Source organism: Oncorhynchus keta, unplaced genomic scaffold (genome assembly GCF_023373465.1).
Source record: "Oncorhynchus keta strain PuntledgeMale-10-30-2019 unplaced genomic scaffold, Oket_V2 Un_contig_1016_pilon_pilon, whole genome shotgun sequence".
In the NCBI taxonomy this organism is placed as follows: Eukaryota; Metazoa; Chordata; class Actinopteri; order Salmoniformes; family Salmonidae; genus Oncorhynchus; species Oncorhynchus keta.
Window position 1 is genome coordinate 65083 of NW_026277027.1, and position 20872 is coordinate 85954.

At 46.2% G+C, this 20872-nt stretch overlaps 1 protein-coding gene across 11 annotated transcripts; it reads left to right on the forward strand.

The window, feature by feature from the left end:
* Positions 1 to 598: 598 nt before the first annotated feature.
* On the forward strand, positions 599 to 20348 carry LOC118379753 (heparan-alpha-glucosaminide N-acetyltransferase). Of its 11 annotated transcripts, none has more exons than XM_052500289.1 (19): positions 2840 to 3037; positions 4198 to 4313; positions 4408 to 4544; positions 5223 to 5341; positions 5482 to 5551; positions 5716 to 5785; positions 7080 to 7260; positions 7500 to 7530; positions 8065 to 8225; positions 8374 to 8489; positions 11016 to 11137; positions 12964 to 13090; positions 13188 to 13274; positions 14090 to 14167; positions 14679 to 14749; positions 15912 to 16024; positions 16342 to 19544; positions 19596 to 19746; positions 19900 to 20348. In XM_052500289.1, exons 1-17 carry the CDS (start codon positions 2869 to 2871, stop codon positions 16521 to 16523), a joined length of 1950 nt encoding a protein of 649 aa, XP_052356249.1. In that variant the 5' UTR covers positions 2840 to 2868; the 3' UTR covers positions 16524 to 19544; positions 19596 to 19746; positions 19900 to 20348. The 11 variants fall into 11 exon arrangements, with proteins under 11 accessions (XP_052356254.1, XP_052356255.1, XP_052356256.1 ...); XM_052500291.1 differs by having other exon boundaries at positions 19951 to 20348; XM_052500292.1 differs by having other exon boundaries at positions 19696 to 19746; positions 19951 to 20348.
* Positions 20349 to 20872: the final 524 nt, after the last annotated feature.

Below are 20872 nucleotides of genomic sequence, written 5' to 3' on the forward strand. Positions count from 1 at the left end.
CTTCTCAGTATATATATATGGGCTGAGCAACCTAATTATGTATTTATGTCAATGGTTTAGACCTAGTTTGGGTGTCCACATACCATATAGCTTTTTATGATGTTCACACATTTCACATTCCGTTAGCTAGCTAGGTTTACGTAGCTAATAATGGTATCGCACTTGTCAAGTTGCTACTCTGATACCTAAACTAGCAAGTTGTCAGACACTTCTGCCAGTACATCTAAGTGACATCACATCTTATGAGTGACACCAAAAATAAAACTGAAAGATGTATATTAGCTTCCTAGTTGCTATACAAAATAAAAGCTAGTAACCTAGCTAGTTAGACAGGTTTTTGAGTTTGCTAGCATTTAAGCTAATTTTGCTAGCTTGATTATTTCTGGTTACCTTTTTTCTTCAAATGCCTAATCCCCTCTTTTGGATGAACAAATATTTAAACATTTACTAGAAACACACGTTCATTAATCGTTCTGTTGTAACACTTCTCCGATAGCTATTTTTGGGGGCTTTTGTTTCTTTAATATCAAGCTAGCATCTTGTCATCGTGCATTCTCCGACTTCCGCTCTGAGTTCCGACTTCCGCTCTGAGTTTCGACTTCCGCTCTGAGTTCGATTGATCGGTAATCGACAGCTAATCCTTGATTGTGTTGGTGCGTTCCATCCGGACTAGCGGAGCTGCGAAAAGCAAGATTGCCATGTCAGCCGGTTGGTTACCAGAAATGTAGCTACTTTGAGTACGATGTCGCGGGTGGAAACGTATTGGTCGCGGGTTTTTGGGCTACTTCTGTTTTACACATCCTCCGCAATGGCATTTCTCTTGATTTAAAAAATGTATATTTATATATTTATTTCACTGTGACCTGCCGCTGCTGACTATCAAGCAGTGAGGCAGGCTGTTGCTGAATGAGTGGTGGGGAGATCCGTGTGTGTGTGTGTGTGTGGAGAGAGCGCTTGGCAGCTGAGTCACGTGAGTGAATGAGCTATAGCAGCATGCGCGCGCACATTGTGATCACACATATTTCTAACAAATTTTTCTATAAAACATATCAAAGTACCCGCTATAACTGATGCGTATCAACACTAGAAAACTACTTTAGAAAACTAATTTAGGCGCACTAGTACTAAAGCGCATTAGTTACATTCGGTCGGAGGTGGTTTAAACTGCATTCTAATGCCGACTTTACTTTGAAGGAAAACTGTATCAAGCGTTTTACACATACTCAGTTATTGGGCCTGGAGCACTGCACAAGTGGAAATTTGAAAAGCCCTCTGTGCTTCTGTTATGGGAGAAGAAGAAAAATCCACAATGAAACTAACATTAAATGTGTAGAATGATACGTTTATATACGTTGTCATCAAGTAGCCTATTCATGTATATGCCATTGTAAGGCTACTGTAAATATGTTGAAATGGTGATATCACCGGAGTCATTACAAGTCAGTTTTCGCCCCTTAGTTTAACCTACCAGGAGCTGGCAAACCAATAAAACAAATGCCTATGACGTCAGTTTATGGTTGTTGTAGCCTTGTGTTATTATATAATTATTAACGGCCAAGTTGAAGTCTGTCGATTTGAACTAACCATGCTGCTAAACCTTTCAGTTGACATCTATCCTTGGCTACTATCTGACATGAGATGGTAGGCCTATCTGAGGCTGTAGGCTATCTGCATCTAGCTAAGCAAACCATGGCAAAATTGAAGATTTTAGTCAGTAACATAAACCTATTGATAAGAAAAGTAAATCTCACAAAATATACAATTTATGCCAGTTTGTGTTCTTCACATCGGCACATAGGCCAATAACGCACAATTGCCAGAAGATAATTTTTATTTTTTTTTATTTTTAAGTGCGTCCAAGTGTTTCTTGCTCAGAGATTTCGAGATCCTGTGTCCAACTTTCATCACTCAAACTCTCCTGTCGGATTGATCTGTAGTTATGCACATGCGCAAAAGGGATCGATTTACAATCATAGCAGTCAAAGGAGTTTAATCGACATCCATCGATGGATAATCATCTGGTGAGTTTAATAAAAGCAAATCTTATTTTCTCTTGCGACATATTCAAATGCTTTATTATGTCACATTTGCTGGTAATAAATTATTATTATTATTTTGCTTCTCATTTCGTCATTACAAGCTACCTCGATATTCCTTCTTAGCTAATTCACTTGATAACATTATGGGAAAATGGTTTATTGGAAAATATGGCAACTCCTCTCTTGCTCAGATACAATTTGTATTTTTACTCCATTATCCATACTGGTAATGATTATAACAACGATCCTGATCCAACCATTCATTCATACGTTGTTGTGCCCCTGGCCTGAGAGGATGGAAGTTAAATATGTAGATAGATGTCGACGGCTAATGTTAATAAATAGCTAACGTTGACCATGAATGGAAGCGATGCGAGCGAGCCAGCATTTTAGCCAGATAGCCTTGGACAACATAACATAAAAGCGGGTACTGTATGACAGAGTGATAGAGCATTTCATCAACATGAAAGAGAGGGGGATGACATTTGCTTTTCTCTAAAAGTAGGTTGAGTCAACATGTGTTTCTACTTGCGAACGAACACACACACACACACACACACACATACACATACACATACACACCACACACACACACACACACACACACACACACACACACACACACACACACACACACACACACACACACACACATCAGAACTATGGACATGGCTTCCCAAGTGATTGTACACACGCACGGCTACTGGAAATCGCACAGATTCGCACTCATCACGAGTCTATTCCCGGGCAGCACCGTTCTGTAATCGTACTTTGACCCTCCTCGCTCCCACTAGCGCGTAAAAAAAAACAAGGTGGGATCGGAAGTGTTATGGAAAGAGGAAAAATAAAGAAAAAACACAACGGCGCATATTCTGGCGGTGGGGACCGGGAGGGAAGGGAGAAAAACATCAACATGGCACAGCCAGAGAAGCGTTACAAGGTGGTTTTCCCAGCAGTGATTGCTTTGCTGGTTGCCATTTGCGTGGCAGAAATCCCCTGTAAGTAAAATGATGAATAGTTCATTAAATCGATATGTGTTAGTTGTTTTTTTTATTTTTATCTCCCAGTGCTAACGTTAGTTATCGAGCTAAACAATAGGAAAACTCACTCTTTTGTCTAAAAGTTTATGCCACAAAATGATTGAAATGACTCAATTCGGTGGTTTCATTTCCTCGTCTGGTCGTAAGGAGCGACAACAGTAGCTAATGCTAATGCTAACTTAGGGAATCTCCTATCAACTACAATGGTGTGTAAGTTAATGTCAACCGGTGTAGCGAACAGCCGTATATATATATCACAGCACCGTTTAAACCTCCCGGCTCCTCGGGGGAGAGTTATTTATTCCACTTCGAGGAGAAGCGGATTAATAAATCACATGATATCGGGAGAGTGAGAAAGCCATAACGTCATGCCTCCCTCCCCTCTGTTGAGGTTCAGTAACCAGTCTGAAGGCTGTTGACTTGAGCCTGGTCTTGGCTAGCTAGCTACCGATCACATTGGTTTAGAGGCTGACTTCCTGGTAAGTACCGTGCATGCCAAATTGAGGACAGTGATATTTGAAGGATAGTCTATACAGCAGGAGTTTAATTTTTATTCGAGGTGTAAACGGTTGTCAACAACGAGGAGAGTAGTAGTCACTAAGCAGCTACTGCAGTGTAGGCCTGGACTGATGGACCATTGTACACTGTCTATCTAGACTAGAAATATGTGTGTGTCTCAGCGTAAATATAAGCCTCTATGTACGCCACTGCTCATCAAATACTGTGTGTGACTATTCTTATCAGATCTGCGGTGTCTCACAAGCTTTCTCTCTCTCTCTCTGTGTCTTTCTCTCTCTCTCTCTCTGTGTCTTTCTCTCTCTGTGTCTTTCTCTCTCTGTGTCTTTCTCTCTCTGTGTCTTTCTCTGTGTGTCTTTCTCTCTGTGTGTCTTTCTCTCTCTTTCTCTCTGTCTCTCTCTTTCTCTGTCTCTCTCTTTCTCTGTCTCTCTCTTTCTCTGTCTCTCTCTGTCTCTTTTCTCTCTGTCTCTCTTTCTCTCTCTCTCTGTGTCTCTCTCTCTGTGTCTCTCTCTGTGTCTCTCTCTCTGTGTGTCTCTCTCTGTGTGTCTCTCTTTCTCTCTGTGTGTCTCTCTGTCTCTCTCTCTGTCTTTCTCTCTCTCCAGCATGCCACCCCCGCCATAAGGCTGCAGTAGTAAAGATGGACGAGGCCTCTCTCACTGTGAACAATGAGCTGGACGCTGAGATGGTTGTGAGCTGGCTATCAGACCACTGCTATCAGGTAAGACTGACCTTTACTGCTGTATCTATCACACACACACACACACACACACACACACACACACTGTTGTCGTCATTGTGCTCCTGTGCTCCAGTGTGTGTACCAGCCCCTGGGTGTGGTGCCAGCGGGCCCTGGACCAGGCTTACCCAGCTCAGTGGACTTCACCGTGGGCACACAGCATGGCATCACCCTGCAGCTCAACAGCAGCCCCGTCAGCCTGGAACTCTGCAGGTAAGGAACCACCGATCAACCCTACCACTACTAACTAACCAACTACCACTACTAACTAACCAACTACCACTACTAACTAACCAACAACCACTACTAACTAACCAACAACCACTACTAACTAACCAACAACCACTACTAACTAACCAACAACCACTACTAACTAACCAACCACTACTAACTAACCAACTACCAACCAACTACCACTACTAACTAACCAACTACCACTCCTGGCCCTATGTCCAGACCCTATATAGTGAACTACTTTAGACCAGAGCCCTATTCCCTATATAGTGAACTACTTTAGACCAGAGCCCTATTCCCTATATAGTGAACTACTTTAGACCAGAGCTATTCCCTATATAGTGAACTATTCAGAGCCTATATAGTGAACTACTTTAGACCAGAGCCCTATTCCCTATATAGTGAACTACTTTAGACCAGAGCCCGATTCCCTATATAGTGCACTACTTTAGACCAGGGCTCTACTAAAGTAGTGCACTATATAGGGAGAAGGATACCGTTTGGGACTCATACTTTTATTATAGATCTGAAAGTATTGTGTCTACAGCTGGATTTTGGACTGTGGGGTATAATTCAATTAAATACAATATCTAGGAAGTATGTTGAATTTGTACAGAAAGAACACTCACTGGTAGTAGTTTCCTGTCTCCTCCCCAGGGTTCATTACCACTTTTGGGAGCATGGTAACTACTCTCTGTGGGTCAAGAACCTGAACGACTCCTCAGTGGTCAACTGTTCCATGATCACTGACACAGAAACGGTCAACAGCTACCTGCGTAGAGTACAGACTACATTCACTCACTCACTCACTCACTCACTCACTCACTCAGTCACTCACTCACCACTCACTCACTCACTTATGTTTATGCTCTGAAACCATTATCTTGAACAATGAAATGCCTTTCTGTCCTTAAAGCCATCATGGTGGCCTTTCTGTTGTTCACGGGACTGGCTATACTGTCTGCAATTGGAGCTACTGTCATGGGGTAGGTTTGGATTACCTCAGAAAACATAAACACACGTTTCCATTTACTATGTTTGTTACCGTATGTCATCCCGTTTGTCTTGAGTCTGACATTTTGCGTTTTTTTGTGTGAAGAGATGATCAGAGGCTTCTCCTAATCGATTGGTTATGTCTTGTATGGTACAGGCTGGACGTGGTGCAGAATCTGATGTTCCGATTGGGCAACTCCATGGAAACTGAGAGGCTCATCAACTCAGTGAGTCTCTGTGGTGTTCAGTCTCCAGACTTAGTTCTAGAACAGGGGGGTCGCTGCAGTTGATCGGGGAGGGGTCGCTGCAGTTGATCGGGGGGAGGGGTCGCTGCAGTTGATCGGGGAGGGGTCGCTACAGTTGATCGGGGGGAGGGGTCGCTACAGTTGATCGGAGGGGGTCGCTGCAGTTGATCGGAGGGAGGGGTCGCGACAGTTGATCGGAGGGAGGGGTCGCGACAGTTGATCGGGGGGAGGGGTCGCGACAGTTGATCGGGGGGAGGGGTCGCTACAGTTGATTGGGGGAGGGGATCGCTACAGTTGATTGGGGGAGGGGTCGCTACAGTTGATCGGGGGAGGGGTCGCTACAGTTGATCGGGGGAGGGGGCTAGAGTTGATCGGGGGAGGGGTCGCTAGAGTTGATCGGGGGAGGGGTAGAGTTGATCGGGGGAGGGGGCTAGAGTTGATCGGGGAGGGGTCGCTAGAGTTGATCGGGGGAGGGGTCGCTAGAGTTGATCGGGGGGAGGGGTCGCTAGAGTTGATCGGGGGAGGGGTCGCTAGAGTTGATCGGGGGAGGGTCGCTAGAGTTGATCGGGGGAGGGGTCGCTAGAGTTGATCGGGGGAGGGTCGCTAGAGTTGATCGGGAGGGGTCGCTAGAGTTGATCGGGGAGGGGTCACTAGAGTTGATCGGGGGGAGGGGTCGCTAGAGTTGATCGGGGGGAGGGGTCGCTAGAGTTGATCGGGGGGAGGGGTCGCTAGAGTTGATCGGGGGGAGGGGTCGATCGGGGGAGGGGCGATCGGGGGGGTCGATCGGGGCAGGGGCCGCTGGGGTTGATCGATGGGGAGGGGCCGCTGGGGTTCGGGGGAGGGGTCGCTGGGGGATCGGGGGGAGGGGTCGCTGGGGTCGATCGGGGGAGGGGTCGCTGGGGTTGATCGGGGAGGGGCCGCTGGGGTTGATCGGGGGAGGGGTCGCTGGGGTTGATCGGGGAGGGGTCGCTAGAGTTGATCGGGGGAGGGGGCTACAGTTGATCGGGGGAGGGGGTCGCTACAGTTGATCGGGGGCAGGGGTCGATCGGGGGCAGGGGTCGATCGGGGGCAGGGGTCGATCGGGGGCAGGGGTCGCTGGGGTTGAGGGGGGTTTTAGTGTTCTTTTGTTGGGTTCAGAGTTATATTTTCTTCTCAACGTGGCTGAACTATGCTCCTAAAGCATTGTTCGATATCCTGGAGAGCTAATACTATACAGGGTATGCAGGCTTTTGTTCCCACCCAGCACTAACACCTTTTTGACTTCCTTTCCTCCTAGGACCTGGGGTTTCCATGCAGGACGGTGGAGACGGCCACAGACACCATCCTCCCCACCCCCGCCACCCCCAGCCGGAGGCTCCGATCCCTGGACACTTTCAGAGGGCTGTCCCTGGTCATCATGGTGTTTGTGAACTACGGAGGAGGGAGGTACTGGTTCTTCAGACACGAGAGCTGGAACGGTGAGTCCCTCCATTCTGAATATGAAAATGTTACGTCCACACTTCTAGTGGTTTTTAGCAGGGTCCCGGAGATTCAACAATATGTTCAGGAGAAATGTTACGTCCACACTTCTAGTGGTTTTTAGCGGGGTCCCGGAGATTCAACAATACTGCGTTGTTAAAATGACTATTGTTTCTCTCTCTCTTTCTCTCTCTCTCTCTCTCTCTCTGTCTCTGTCTCTGTCTCTCTCTCTCCACAGGACTCACAGTTGCTGATTTGGTCTTTCCCTGGTAATATCAGTTTTTATATTTTGTATTTAAAGACTAAATGTGTCGTCTTTTTATTGAGGAAATCTAACTTTGCTCCAGAGGAGGAAACTGTGTGCCTCTAGTGAAGTGTGTCTCTGTGTGTCTCTCTCTGTGTGCCTCTAGTGAAGTGTGCCTCTCTGTGTGTCTCTAGTGAAGTGTCTCTCTGTGTGCCTCTAGTGAAGTGTCTCTCTGTGTGTGTCTCTCTGTGTGTCTCGTGAAGTGTGCCTCTGTGTCTCTCTCTGTGTGTCTCTCTCTGTGTGTCCCTCTCTGTGTGTCTCTCTCTGTGTGTCTCTCTCTGTGTGTCTCTCTCTGTGTGTCTCTCTGTGTGTCTCTCTGTGTGCCTCTCTGTGTGCCTCTAGTGAAGTGTGTGCCTCTCTGTGTCTCTCTCTGTGTGTCTATTTCTGTATCTCTGTGTTTCTCTGTGTCTCACACTGTGTCTCTCTCTGTGTGTCTATTTCTGTATCTCTGTGTTTCTCTGTGTCTCACACTGTGTCTCTCTCTGTGTGTCTCTCTCAGGTTTGTGTTCATCATGGGCACATCTATATCCCTGTCTGTCAGCTCAGCCCTGCGATGTGGTTTGTCACGTTTCTCTCTGTTCACCAAGGCAGTCTGGAGGAGTGTTCAGCTCTTCCTCATAGGACTCCTCATCATCAACCCCAACTACTGCCAGGGACCACGTCAGTACACGCACACGTACAAACGTACAAACACACACACATACACGTACACACACACACTTACGTACAGACACACACGTGCTCACTCCTTTACAATGTTATGTTTAAACTCTTGTAAACTGTGTGTATGTGTGTGTGTACACTACAGTATCATGGGACTCCCTGCGTATCCCTGGCGTGCTTCAGCGTCTGGCCTTCTCCTATCTAGTGGTGGTCTCTCTGGACCTCTGTGTGGCCTGGAACAGCCTGGACAACCTTCCTGTGGTCAGTCTCAGAATACATCTCATTATATACTCATAGCATGAACAGGACCTCTGTAATAAACGGTTATTATACTGTTATAACACACGTAACCATGTTATAACCATGTCTGGATCTGTGTGTGGTCAGAAACAGCCTGGACAACCTACCCAGACCGGCCTTATCACCCCGTGGTCAGACCGGCCTTATAACCCCGTGGTCAGACCAGCCTTATAACCCCGTGGTCAGACCGGCCTTATAACCCCGTGGTCAGACCAGCCTTATAACCCCGTGGTCAGACCAGCCTTATAACCCCGTGGTCAGACCAGCCTTATAACCCCGTGGTCAGACCAGCCTTATAACCCCGTGGTCAGACCAGCCTTATAACCCCGTGGTCAGACCAGCCTTATAACCCCGTGGTCAGACCAGCCTTATAACCCCGTGGTCAGACCAGCCTTATAACCCCGTGGTCAGACCAGCCTTATAACCCCGTGGTCAGACCAGCCTTATAACCCCGTGGTCAGACCAGCCTTATAACCCTAACCCCGTGGTCAGACCAGCCTTATAACCCCGTGGTCAGGCCAGCCTTATGACCCCGTGGTCAGACCAGCCTTATGACCCCGTGGTCAGACCAGCCTTATGACCCCGTGGTCAGACCAGCCTTATGACCCCGTGGTCAGACCTGCCTTATCACCCCGTGGTCAGACCAGCCTTATGACCCCGTGGTCAGACCAGCCTTATAACCCTAACCCCGTGGTCAGACCAGCCTTATAACCCCGTGGTCAGACCAGCCTTATAACCCCGTGGTCAGACCAGCCTTATAACCCCATGGTCAGACCAGCCTTATAACCCCGTGGTCAGACCAGCCTTATAACCCCGTGGTCAGACCAGCCTTATAACCCGTGGTGGCCTTATAACCCCGTGGTCAGACCGGCCTTATAACCCCGTGGTCAGACCGGCCTTATAACCCCGTGGTCAGACCGGCCTTATAACCCCGTGGTCAGACCGGCCTTATAACCCCGTGGTCAGCCGGCCTTATAACCCCGTGGTCAGACCAGCCTTATAACCCTAACCCCGTGGTCAGACCAGTCTTATGACCCCGTGGTCAGACCAGCCTTATAACCCCGTGGTCAGACCGGCCTTATAACCCCGTGGTCAGACCGGCCTTATCACCCCGTGGTCAGACCAGCCTTATGACCCCGTGGTCAGACCAGCCTTATAACCCTAACCCCGTGGTCAGACCAGCCTTATAACCCCGTGGTCAGGCCAGCCTTATGACCCCGTGGTCAGGCCAGCCTTATGACCCCGTGGCCAGACCGGCCTTATGACCCCGTGGTCAGACCGGCCTTATGACCCCGTGGTCAGACCGGCCTTATAACCCCGTGGTCAGACCGGCCTTATCACCCCGTGGTCAGACCAGCCTTATGACCCCGTGGTCAGACCAGCCTTATAACCCTAACCCCGTGGTCAGACCAGCCTTATAACCCCGTGGTCAGACCAGCCTTATAACCCCGTGGTCAGACCAGCCTTATAACCCCGTGGTCAGACCAGCCTTATAACCCCGTGGTCAGACCAGCCTTATAACCCCGTGGTCAGACCAGCCTTATAACCCCGTGGTCAGACCAGCCTTATAACCCCGTGGTCAGACCGGCCTTATAACCCCGTGGTCAGACCGGCCTTATGACCCCGTGGTCAGACCGGCCTTATGACCCCGTGGTCAGACCGGCCTTATGACCCCGTGGTCAGACCGGCCTTATGACCCCGTGGTCAGACCAGCCTTATAACCCCGTGGTCAGACCAGCCTTATGACCCCGTGGTCAGACCAGCCTTATCACCCCGTGGTCAGACCAGCCTTATGACCCCGTGGTCAGACCAGCCTTATGACCCCGTGGTCAGACCAGCCTTATGACCCCGTGGTCAGACCAGCCTTATGACCCCGTGGTCAGACCAGCCTTATGACCCCGTGGTCAGACCAGCCTTATAACCCCGTGGTCAGACCAGCCTTATGACCCCGTGGTCAGACCAGCCTTATGACCCCGTGGTCAGACCAGCCTTTATCAGACCAGCCTTATGACCCCGTGGTCAGACCAGCCTTATAACCCTTAACCCCGTGGTCAGACCGACCTTATGACCCCGTGGTCAGACCGGCCTTATGACCCCGTGGTCAGACCGGCCTTATGACCCCGTGGTCAGACCGGCCTTATCACCCGTGGTCAGACCGGCCTTATCACCCCGTGGTCAGACCGGCCTTATGACCCCGTGGTCAGACCGGCCTTATGACCCGTGGTCAGGCCTTATGACCCCGTGGTCAGACCAGCCTTATGACCCCGTGGTCAGACCAGCCTTATGACCCCGTGGTCAGACCAGCCTTATGACCCCGTGGTCAGACCAGCCTTATAACCCCGTGGTCAGACCGGCCTTATGACCCGTGGTCAGACCAGCCTTCCATTTCACTTGGTATTAATGTTGAGCTGTCTGCTGGTCGGTGTTGTTTCCATAGTGACCAAAATGCTTGTTTTTGTTTTGGTGGTGTTTTGTGTTTTTACCCAGGATGCTTGGTGGTACTCTGCTCGTGAGTTCCTGCTCTACTGGCCAGCCTGGCTGTGTGTGGTCGTCTTGGAAACCGTGTGGCTCTGTCTCACCTTCCTTCTCCCTGTTCCTGACTGCCCAAGGTGAGTTCAGAGGGAAGACTATGGCCGTGAACACATTGAGACGACACAGATTCAGTGGGAGTCGTCTGTCGCAGGATGAATGACAACGGCGGCAGGGTAGTCTAGTGGTTAGAGCGTGTTAACCTGGTGGTTAGAGCGTGTTAACCTGGTGGTTAGAGCGTGTTAACCTGGTGGTTAGAGCGTGTTAACCTGGTGGTTAGAGCGTGTTAACCTGGTGGTTAGAGCGTGTTAACCTGGTGGTTAGAGCGTGTTAACCTGGTGGTTAGAGCGTGTTAACCTGGTGGTTAGAGCGTGTTAACCTGGTGGTTAGAGCGTGTTAACCTGGTGGTTAGAGCGTGTTAACCTGGTGGTTAGAGCGTGTTAGTCTAGTGGTTAGAGCGTGTTAGTCTAGTGGTTAGAGCGTGTTAACCTAGTGGTTAGAGCGTGTTAACCTAGTGGTTAGAGCGTGTTAACCTAGTGGTTAGAGCGTGTTAGTCTAGTGGTTAGAGCGTGTTAGTCTAGTGGTTAGAGCGTGTTAGTCTAGTGGTTAGAGCGTGTTAACCTGGTGGTTAGAGCGTGTTAACCTAGTGGTTAGAGCGTGTTAACCTAGTGGTTAGAGCGTGTTAACCTGGTGGTTAGAGCGTGTTAGTCTAGTGGTTAGAGCGTGTTAGTCTAGTGGTTAGAGCGTGTTAGTCTAGTGGTTAGAGCGTGTTAACCTAGTGGTTAGAGCGTGTTAACCTAGTGGTTAGAGCGTGTTAACCTAGTGGTTAGAGCGTGTTAACCTAGTGGTTAGAGCGTGTTAACCTAGTGGTTAGAGCGTGTTAACCTAGTGGTTAGAGCGTGTTAACCTAGTGGTTAGAGCGTTGGACTAGTAACCGGAAGGTTGCAAGTTCAAACCCCCGAGCTGACAAGGTACAAATCTGTCGTTCTGCCCCTGAACAGGCAGTTAACCCACTAGGCCGTCATTGAAAATAAGAATTTGTTCTTAACTGACTTGCCTAGTTAAATAAAGGTAAAACATTTTTTCAACTGTTAGGTTGTTATTGTTCAGAGTAAATAACTCACGGACACTAGATCATCTTTAACCAGGTTTAATTCTCCCCAAATTACAGCTGTAATTCAGACAACCCAACATTTCTCACATCACAGATACTTATATCCCACCTAAGACTCTCCTCCTCCTCTCCAATCCTTACACCTTATGGTTCTACAGGAAGAGAGAAACAGGATTCCAAACCCTTATTAATTACTCTCTTAAGAGAATCTGTCCTGACCTCAACCCCTCCTTCATCTCATCCACAGATGTCCGTCTGTCTCACTGGTATCAACACGGTGCTCTGCTCCCATCCCAACCAACACATTCCACAGCCAATCTGTCTTTCTATACAGAGAACCATTCACTTCTGACATAAAACCCAGTCTCTTTCACTCCCAATATTCCATGCTTCTTCTCTATCAATATCGAATCAATATCGTATCGAATCAATATCGTATCGAATCAATATCAAATCGAATCAATATCGAATTAATATCGAATAGAATCAATATCGAATAGAATCAATATCGAATAGAATCCATATCGAATAGAATCAATCGAATCAATATCGAATAGAATCAATTGAATCAATATCGAATCCAACACAACGGAGATGATTTTCTGATCCCCTCAAAAAACGGTCTGCGTTTTTCCATCTGCCTCGTCTGACAGTAGTTGCCTTCAGTTGTACTGTTGACGGACGATGATATCGTTCATATATGATTTAATGCATGTCCATGAGTCTGAGGGTGGCTGGAGGTGGTCGGAAGTAGGAGATAAATCCTCTACTCATCATCTTCTCTCTCCTTAGTGGTTATTTGGGCCCGGGTGGTATTGGGGACATGGGCCAGTACCCAAACTGCACCGGGGGAGCAGCTGGATATGTAGACCGTTGGCTACTGGGAGAGAACCACATCTACCAAACACCTTCCTCGCGGGTGAGTGAAACACTGACTTGTTTCAGGCAACAAAGATTTTAAAACACTTTCTGCAGGTGGTTTGGTTCTTTCGTAACGTGGCGCGTTCATTTTTCAGGTGATCTACAAGTCTCACCTGCCCTTTGACCCAGAGGGAGTCCTTGGCAGCATCAACTCTGTCCTCATGGCTTTCCTGGGACTACAGGTCACTGCAATTATCATTCACTATCTCGCTCTGTCAGCTGTCTCTGTTGTCTCTTTCTTTTGCTGTCTCTGTCTCAACACTCCTTCTCTGCATCCAAACTAGTCTCTCTGTCTTTTGCTGTATCTGTTTCTCTATCTGTCTTGTCTCTTTCTTGCGGTGTGTTTCTCTCGCTGTCTGTCTGTCTTGTCTCTTTCTTGCGGTGTGTTTCTCTCGCTGTCTGTCTGTCTTGTCTCTTTCTTGCGGTCTGTTTCTCTCGCTGTCTGTCTGTCTTGTCTCTTTCTTGCGGTCTGTTTCTCTCTCTGTCTGTCTGTCTTGTCTCTTTCTTGCGGTGTGTTTCTCTCGCTGTCTGTCTGTCTTGTCTCTTTCTTGCGGTCTGTTTCTCTCGCTGTCTGTCTGTCTTGTCTCTTTCTTGCGGTCTGTTTCTCTCGCTGTCTGTCTGTCTTGTCTCTTTCTTGCGGTCTGTTTCTCTCGCTGTCTGTCTGTCTGTCTTGTCTCTTTCTTGCGGTGTGTTTCTCTCGCTGTCTGTCTTGTCTCTTTCTTGCGGTCTGTTTCTCTCGCTGTCTGTCTGTCTTGTCTCTTTCTTGCGGTCTGTTTCTCTCGCTGTCTCTCTCTCAACACTCCTTCTCTGCATCCAAACTAATCTGTGTTTCTCTCACATGTTCTTTCCAGTGGTTCTGTTTCTACACTACTAGACCGATGTGTGTAATTGCAGACGTGGAGTTGCATGTTTCAGCCTAACTGAATGGATCAGTCTAATGTAGTAAATGGGATTAACTTTGAGGGTCCATTTTTTTGTCCCTGATATCTGAATCCAGGCAGGAAAGATTCTCCTCCACTACAAGGATCAGCATTCCAGTATAATGGCCCGGTTCCTCATATGGAGCCTGGTTCTGGTGAGACGACCACGTTGCTGTTTGTCGTTACTGTATTAGCTGTTTGGTATATAGCCTTGGTCTGTCGCGTCAGCCTTGGTCTGTCGGGCAGCCTTGGTACAGCCTCGGTCTGTCGGGCAGCCTTGGTACAGCCTCGGTCTGTCGCGCAGCCTTGGTCTGTCGCACAGCCTTGGTCTGTCGCGCAGCCTTGGTACAGCCTTGGTCTGTCGGGCAGCCTTGGTCGATCACGCAGCCTTGGTACAGCCTTGGTCGATCATGCAGCCTTGCTAGATAGCCTTGGTCTGTCGCGCAGCCTTGGTCTGTCGCGCAGCCTTGGTACAGCCTTGGTCTGTCGGGCAGCCTTGGTCTATCACGCAGCTTTGGTATATTGCATCTTTTATCAGACTAAACCTCTCCATATGTCTCCCTCCTTATGACAACACTGAGACATAGTAACACAGTATTTCCGTCTTCACCGTGCCTGTATGTCCCTTGTCAGCGTGATGATGTATCTAAATGTTTATCTCTCCAGGGAATCACATCAGCCGTTCTGACCAAATGTTCACTAAATGAAGGCTTCATCCCCATCAACAAGAATCTATGGTAAGGAGACCAGACCTCTTATAATGCAGTTTAACACTCTCAGGGACAGTTTCCTGGACACTGGTTTAAATCTAGTCCTGGACTAAAGAGCACTTTGAATGGCGACTTTTCATTGAGTATGTTTCTTGGTCCAGGACTACTTTTAGGCTAATCTGTGTGCGGGAAACTGGCCCTTGATATTTCCTAGTAGGGCCGGGACAATACTCGTTACTGTCGTGGCAAGAAAACAGGAAACAAAGCTGAGTTACCTTCTTTAGGAAAACAGCCCTGATGTTGGAAAACAGCCCTGATGTTGGAAAACAAGCCCTGATGTTGGAAAACAAGCCCTGATGTTGGAAAACAAGCCCTGATGTTGGAAAACAGCCCTGATGTTGGAAAACAGCCCTGATGTTGGGAAACAGCCCTGATGTTGGGAAACAAACATCATTATGTTGGGAAACAGCCCTGATGTTGGGAAACAGCCCTGATGTTGGAAACAAACATCATTATGTTGGAAAACAGCCCTGATGTTGGAAACAAACATCATTATGTTGGAAAACAGCCCTGATGTTGGAAAACAGCCCTGATGTTGGAAACAAACATCATTATGTTGGGAAACAGCACTGATGTTGGAAACAAACAGCCCTGATGTTGGAAAACAGCCCTGATGTTGGAAAACAAACATCATTATGTTGAAAAACAGCCCTGGTGTTGGAAAACAGCCCTGATGTTGGAAAACAGCCCTGATGTTGGGAAACAAACATCATTATGTTGAAAAACAGCCCTGGTGTTGGAAAACAGCCCTGATGTTGGGAAACAGCCCTGATGTTGGGAAACAGCCCTGGTGTTGGGAAACAGCCCTGATGTTGGGAAACAGCCCTGGTGTTGGGAAACAGCCCTGGTGTTGGGAAACAGCCCTGGTGTTGGGAAACAGCCCTGGTGTTGGGAAACAGCCCTGGTGTTGGGAAACAGCCCTGGTGTTGGAAACAAACATCATTATGTCATCCGGAGTCACATTGTATTTATTTTCCAAGCTATAACACCCCATATTTTACATCCAGACGGTTTTTAAAGCACCAAACAGTTTAGCTCTTGTGTTTTTTATTTAGTTACCATGGAATAGCGATACTGGAACCATCCGTGTTAATAGTGTGGAATTACCGACCTCTGAGTTGTCTGTCAGGTCTCTCTCCTACGTGACCACCCTGGCGTGTTTTGCCCTGCTGCTCCTGGTGTTGATCTACTACACAGTAGATGTGAAGAGGTGGTGGTCTGGGGCACCCTTCTACTACCCCGGTGAGAACTAGCTCTGTCAGCACCTCTGCTTTGTACATTTTTTTTAGATACATTTCTATATATGCAGATTGAAATATAACGCGTAGATCTGACAACGATCCCTATTCTGCATTGACGGAAGAATCCCGTCTGTTCTAAACTATACATTTCCATCTTTAAAAAAATAATAATGTTTACGCAACTCCCTGAACAATCCCTTTGACCCCTGTGCTCGAATCCTGACCTTTGACTCCTGTGCTCGAATCCTGACCTTTGACCCCTGTGTTCTAATCCTGACCTTTGACCCCTGTGCTCTAATCCTGACTTTTGACCCCCAGGTATGAACTCCATCCTGGTGTACGTGGGCCACGAGGTCCTGGAGGAGTACTTCCCGTTTCGCTGGCGCATGGCCGACAGCCAATCCCACGCAGAGCACCTGACCCAGAACCTATTGGCCACTTCCTGCTGGGTCCTCATCTCCTTCCTGCTGTACCGGAAGAACATCTTCTGGAAGATCTAGAGGGCCAGGACGCGTTTCAAAGTGTCTTTCTTCAAGTCCTCTAAAGATTTAGGGGGAAGGTCTGAAGGGGCCTGGGCTGCGTCTCATAAGTATTTTCTCAGGTCTTTCTGAAGGATCTACTCTCCTCAATTCCTTGTGTCCTTTAACCAATGATCCACTCACTGGGAGATGTCGAGCTGGGCCGTATCTCAATAGTCTCCTCAATTCCTTGTGTCCTTTAACCAATGATCCACTCACTGGGAGATGTCGAGCTGGGCCGTATCTCAATAGTCTCCTCAATTCCTTCTGTTCTTTAATCAACGATCTACTCACTGGGAGATGTCGAGCAGGGCCGTATCTCAATAGTCTCCTCAATTCCTTGTGTCTTTGAAGATCTTTCGTCTGTGTTGCATTTCACTTGTCTTTCATCAATTCCTTGTATCCTTTCTCCAGCTTCCTTTTTAAAAAAAGGGAATAGTCAAGTGTTTCCTCTCTTTGTTTCCTTTCCTCGTGTGCTCTCCTTGCTTGACGCTAATGTTTTTGAGAAGGAAACACATAATCACTCAGGAAAAGGCTGGTCTGGGATTGTATACAAGAGACATGGAAACTCTAGAAACCACGATTACCATTTTTCTGCTCATCAAATCAAATGTTACTAGTCACATGCGCCAAATACAACAGGCGTGGTGGACCTTACCGTGAAATGCTGAATACAACAGGCATGGTGGACCTTACCGTGAAATGTTTACATACGAGCCCGTAACCAAAAATACAGTTCAAGAAAGTAGAGTTGATGGAAACAATGCTACAGGCTCTGGTCTACGCTACACTGTAACTACGGACACACAGGTCAGAGGTCACTGGGATGTGGGATCAAACTGGACTTCACAAAAAAAAAAATGGAGTGTACAGCCAAACCGGTATGGAATAGTGTACCATGGATAATACAAATGTGTTGATTCTCGTTTGTGCATTTCATGGGTCATTCCACAAATTCAGTGCCTTTTTCAGAAGTGTAAAAAAAAACTTTGTGATTTCACCTAATTTTAATATTCTGTCATAAAGAGCACATATTCAACATAACATGTTTTCCCATCTCAAGAGTACTACAGTAGGTGCCTATTCAATGCCAACTAAACTAACAGGGTTGATGAACTCATCTGTAAATCTGCCATAAATCCCATTGTGACGGTAGAAGGAAAGCTTGTGTGCAACAGGGAGTGGCCATTTTTAAATGCAAGAATCACCTCAACATTTTTTAATTGTTAAAACATTTCTAGCCTGTCTGTCTATGGGTAACAGGGTTGACTTGTGATGCTCGACACGCTCAGTTTTCCACCACAAAATGCCAGAAAATGGCCATAAAATCTAAAACCAGCTCACCTGATTTTACATGATTTGACTATTAGATGTTCAATGTTCTCTTTTTGAAAAAATAAATAAATAAAATAATAATTTTGCCCTATGTGAACTGAAGACTCATTTTAATAACAGGGGTTGACTTTAAAATGAGGGACAGTTAATTTAATCCCTAAATAATCTTGAGAAAATTACTTTTTTTGTCAAAATAACAAAAATAACTAAGGCTTTACAATGATGGTGAAAACCTGGGAGACATTTTGGGGGGGTTTTAAGACGGTTGAAATCTTCCTAGAAGAAGTCGCAGTGGGTGCAAAGGGGGGTCAATGCAGAATTATGTCACTTTAACAACGAGTCTTTATTCATGTAAAAAAAAAAAGTAATATTGTAGAAATAACTCACCAGCTGTCAAAATCAGAAGGGGGGGGCACCACGCATTTAGTTTGTTTTGCCCCAAACAATCAGATTGAATTTTCCATGTGGTCTATATTAAAAGGGAGCTTCATTTAATATAACAGGCTTTTTCTAAAAAAAAATCTACTTAAAATATAAAAGGGATGCAAAAGGACCTTATTTCGTGGAATGACCCTCCATATGAACATAATAAGCATTGTGTCAAAACTCTACAGATGGAAAAAAAAAACAAGTTTAAGTCCCAAATAGCACCTTATTCTTTTTATAGTGCACTACTTTTAACCAGAGCCATATGGGTCCTGGTCAGAAAGGAGTGCACTACAAAGGGTACCATTTTAGGATGTAATTTAGGACTTTCTTTTAGGTAATTGTATTGTATGATATGTAAATGAGCACAAAGAATGGCAGGGCACAACTATTCATGCAACACTGATTGATGATTTATACCAAATTCAGACGACTGTAAACTTCTGTTACTGAATCCTTCGCCCAAGTACTAGTATTTGTGTTTTTAACCGTGTGGTTAATGAATTAAACTGTAAAAAAAAAATGAACATGCATATGCATATATATATATATCGACCTTAAGCTCATGGAAATAATGTGATATGTGTACTTTTCATCATTGTGAATAAATTGTATCGATATCTTTTAAATGCGACCAAAGACGACTAGCAGTGCTATTTAATACAGTACCAACAAACAAACAACATATTAAATAAATAGAAAAATGTATTCACTCACTGTTGTTATTCATTCAGGGTAAGACCCACTGGGCATACACTGGTTGAATCAATGTTGTTACCACGTCATTTCAATTCAATGACTTTGAACCAACGCGCAATAGGCGTTGAATTGACGTCTGTGCTCAGTGGGGAGCGTCTGCTAAATTACTCAAATGTAAATAAAGCTTGTGCCAAATGGCACCCTAATCTGTATTTAGTGCACTACTTTAGACCAGAACCCTATTCCCTATTTAGTGTACTACTTTAGACCAGAGCCCTATGGTACCCTATTCTCTATATATAGTGCACTACTTTAGACCAGAGCCCTATGGGACCCTATTCCCTATTTAGTGCACTACTTTAGACCAGAGCCCTATGGCACCCTATTCCCTACTTAGTGCACTACTTTAGACCAGAGCCCTATGGCACCCTATTCCCTACATAGTGCACTACTTTAGACCAGAGCCCTATTGGTCCTAGTCAGAAGTAGCAGGCTCCACTATATTGTGAATAAAGCCCTATTGGTTCTGGTCAGAAGTAGCAGGTTACACTATATAGCGAATAAAGCCCTATTGGTCCTGGTCAGAAGTAGCAGGCTACACTATATAGTGAATAAAGCCCTATTGGTCCTGGTCAGAAGTTGCAGGCTACACTATATAGTGAATAAAGCCCTATTGGTCCTGGTCAGAAGTTAGGCTACACTATATAGTGAATAAAGCCCTATTGGTTCTGGTCAGAAGTAGCAGGTTACACTATATAGTGAATAAAGCCCTATTGGTCCTGGTCAGAAGGAGCAGGCTACTCTATATAGTGAATAAAGCCCTATTGGTCCTGGTCAGACGTAGCAGGCTACTCTATATAGTGAATAAAGCCCTATTGGTTCTGGTCAGAAGTAGCAGGTTACACTATATAGTGAATAAAGCCCTATTGGTCCTGGTCAGAAGTAGCAGGCTACACTATATAGTGAATAAAGCCCTATTGGTCCTGGTCAGAAGTAGCAGGCTACACTATATAGTGAATAAAGTCCCATTTACATCCTGACATTCTTTCCCTTTTGTTATTGTTTTAGACATTTGAATATCCCATGTGATTCCATTAAATTATTTTATTTTAATATAATATAATCTATTACATGTGATCTTTTTGCGTATAGTCCTTGTGCCGTTTTGTTCTTACTTTACAACGTTGTTTCCATCAACTAGTGACAAAATCCGTTGTTTAGTTGAATCGGGTGTGTTTGTGCTGAACCAAAATGTGCACACCCAGTGAGATTTATTGTGAAGCACTGGGTTTCTATGTTATATGAGTGCCATCTGGTGAACGCAATTAATAAAATAATATGAATCTAGTTTCTTAATTTGAAATGAGGTATAGTTTTAACAGTGAGTTGTTTTTTTGTAATCTAGCAAATTGTATTTTCGGCTCACAGGGTTAACTAACTCTGCACTCCAATCCCAATTCACTGGTAAATGCAAACTAATATCATCTTCACTTTGTGAATAACATTTTAATCTACAGTTTAGGCTACAATTATGCTTTGAGGTGTAACTTCACTCCTAAAGCAACCACTCTACTGTAGTTTATGGGTTATAAAAGCGTGGGAATCGAGTTACAGTTTCACCGTGGGAGAAAAAAAAACCGAGCATAATCTCGCGATAGATCGAGTTCAACCCCATTCTTGTCTATTGTGAGAGTTTTTCTATTCTCGCGCGATTTCGCAACTTTCCCACGGCTGTTGTGGCGTCTGCCCTCTGTCCGCCTCTCCTCTCCCTTCTTTTTTTTTCTACTCTCGTTTATATCTGTTCCCGTTCTTCTGTTCGTTGTGTTTGTCCCAGCGGCGGTGGGAATGGATTTGAGATCTCGCGATTGTTG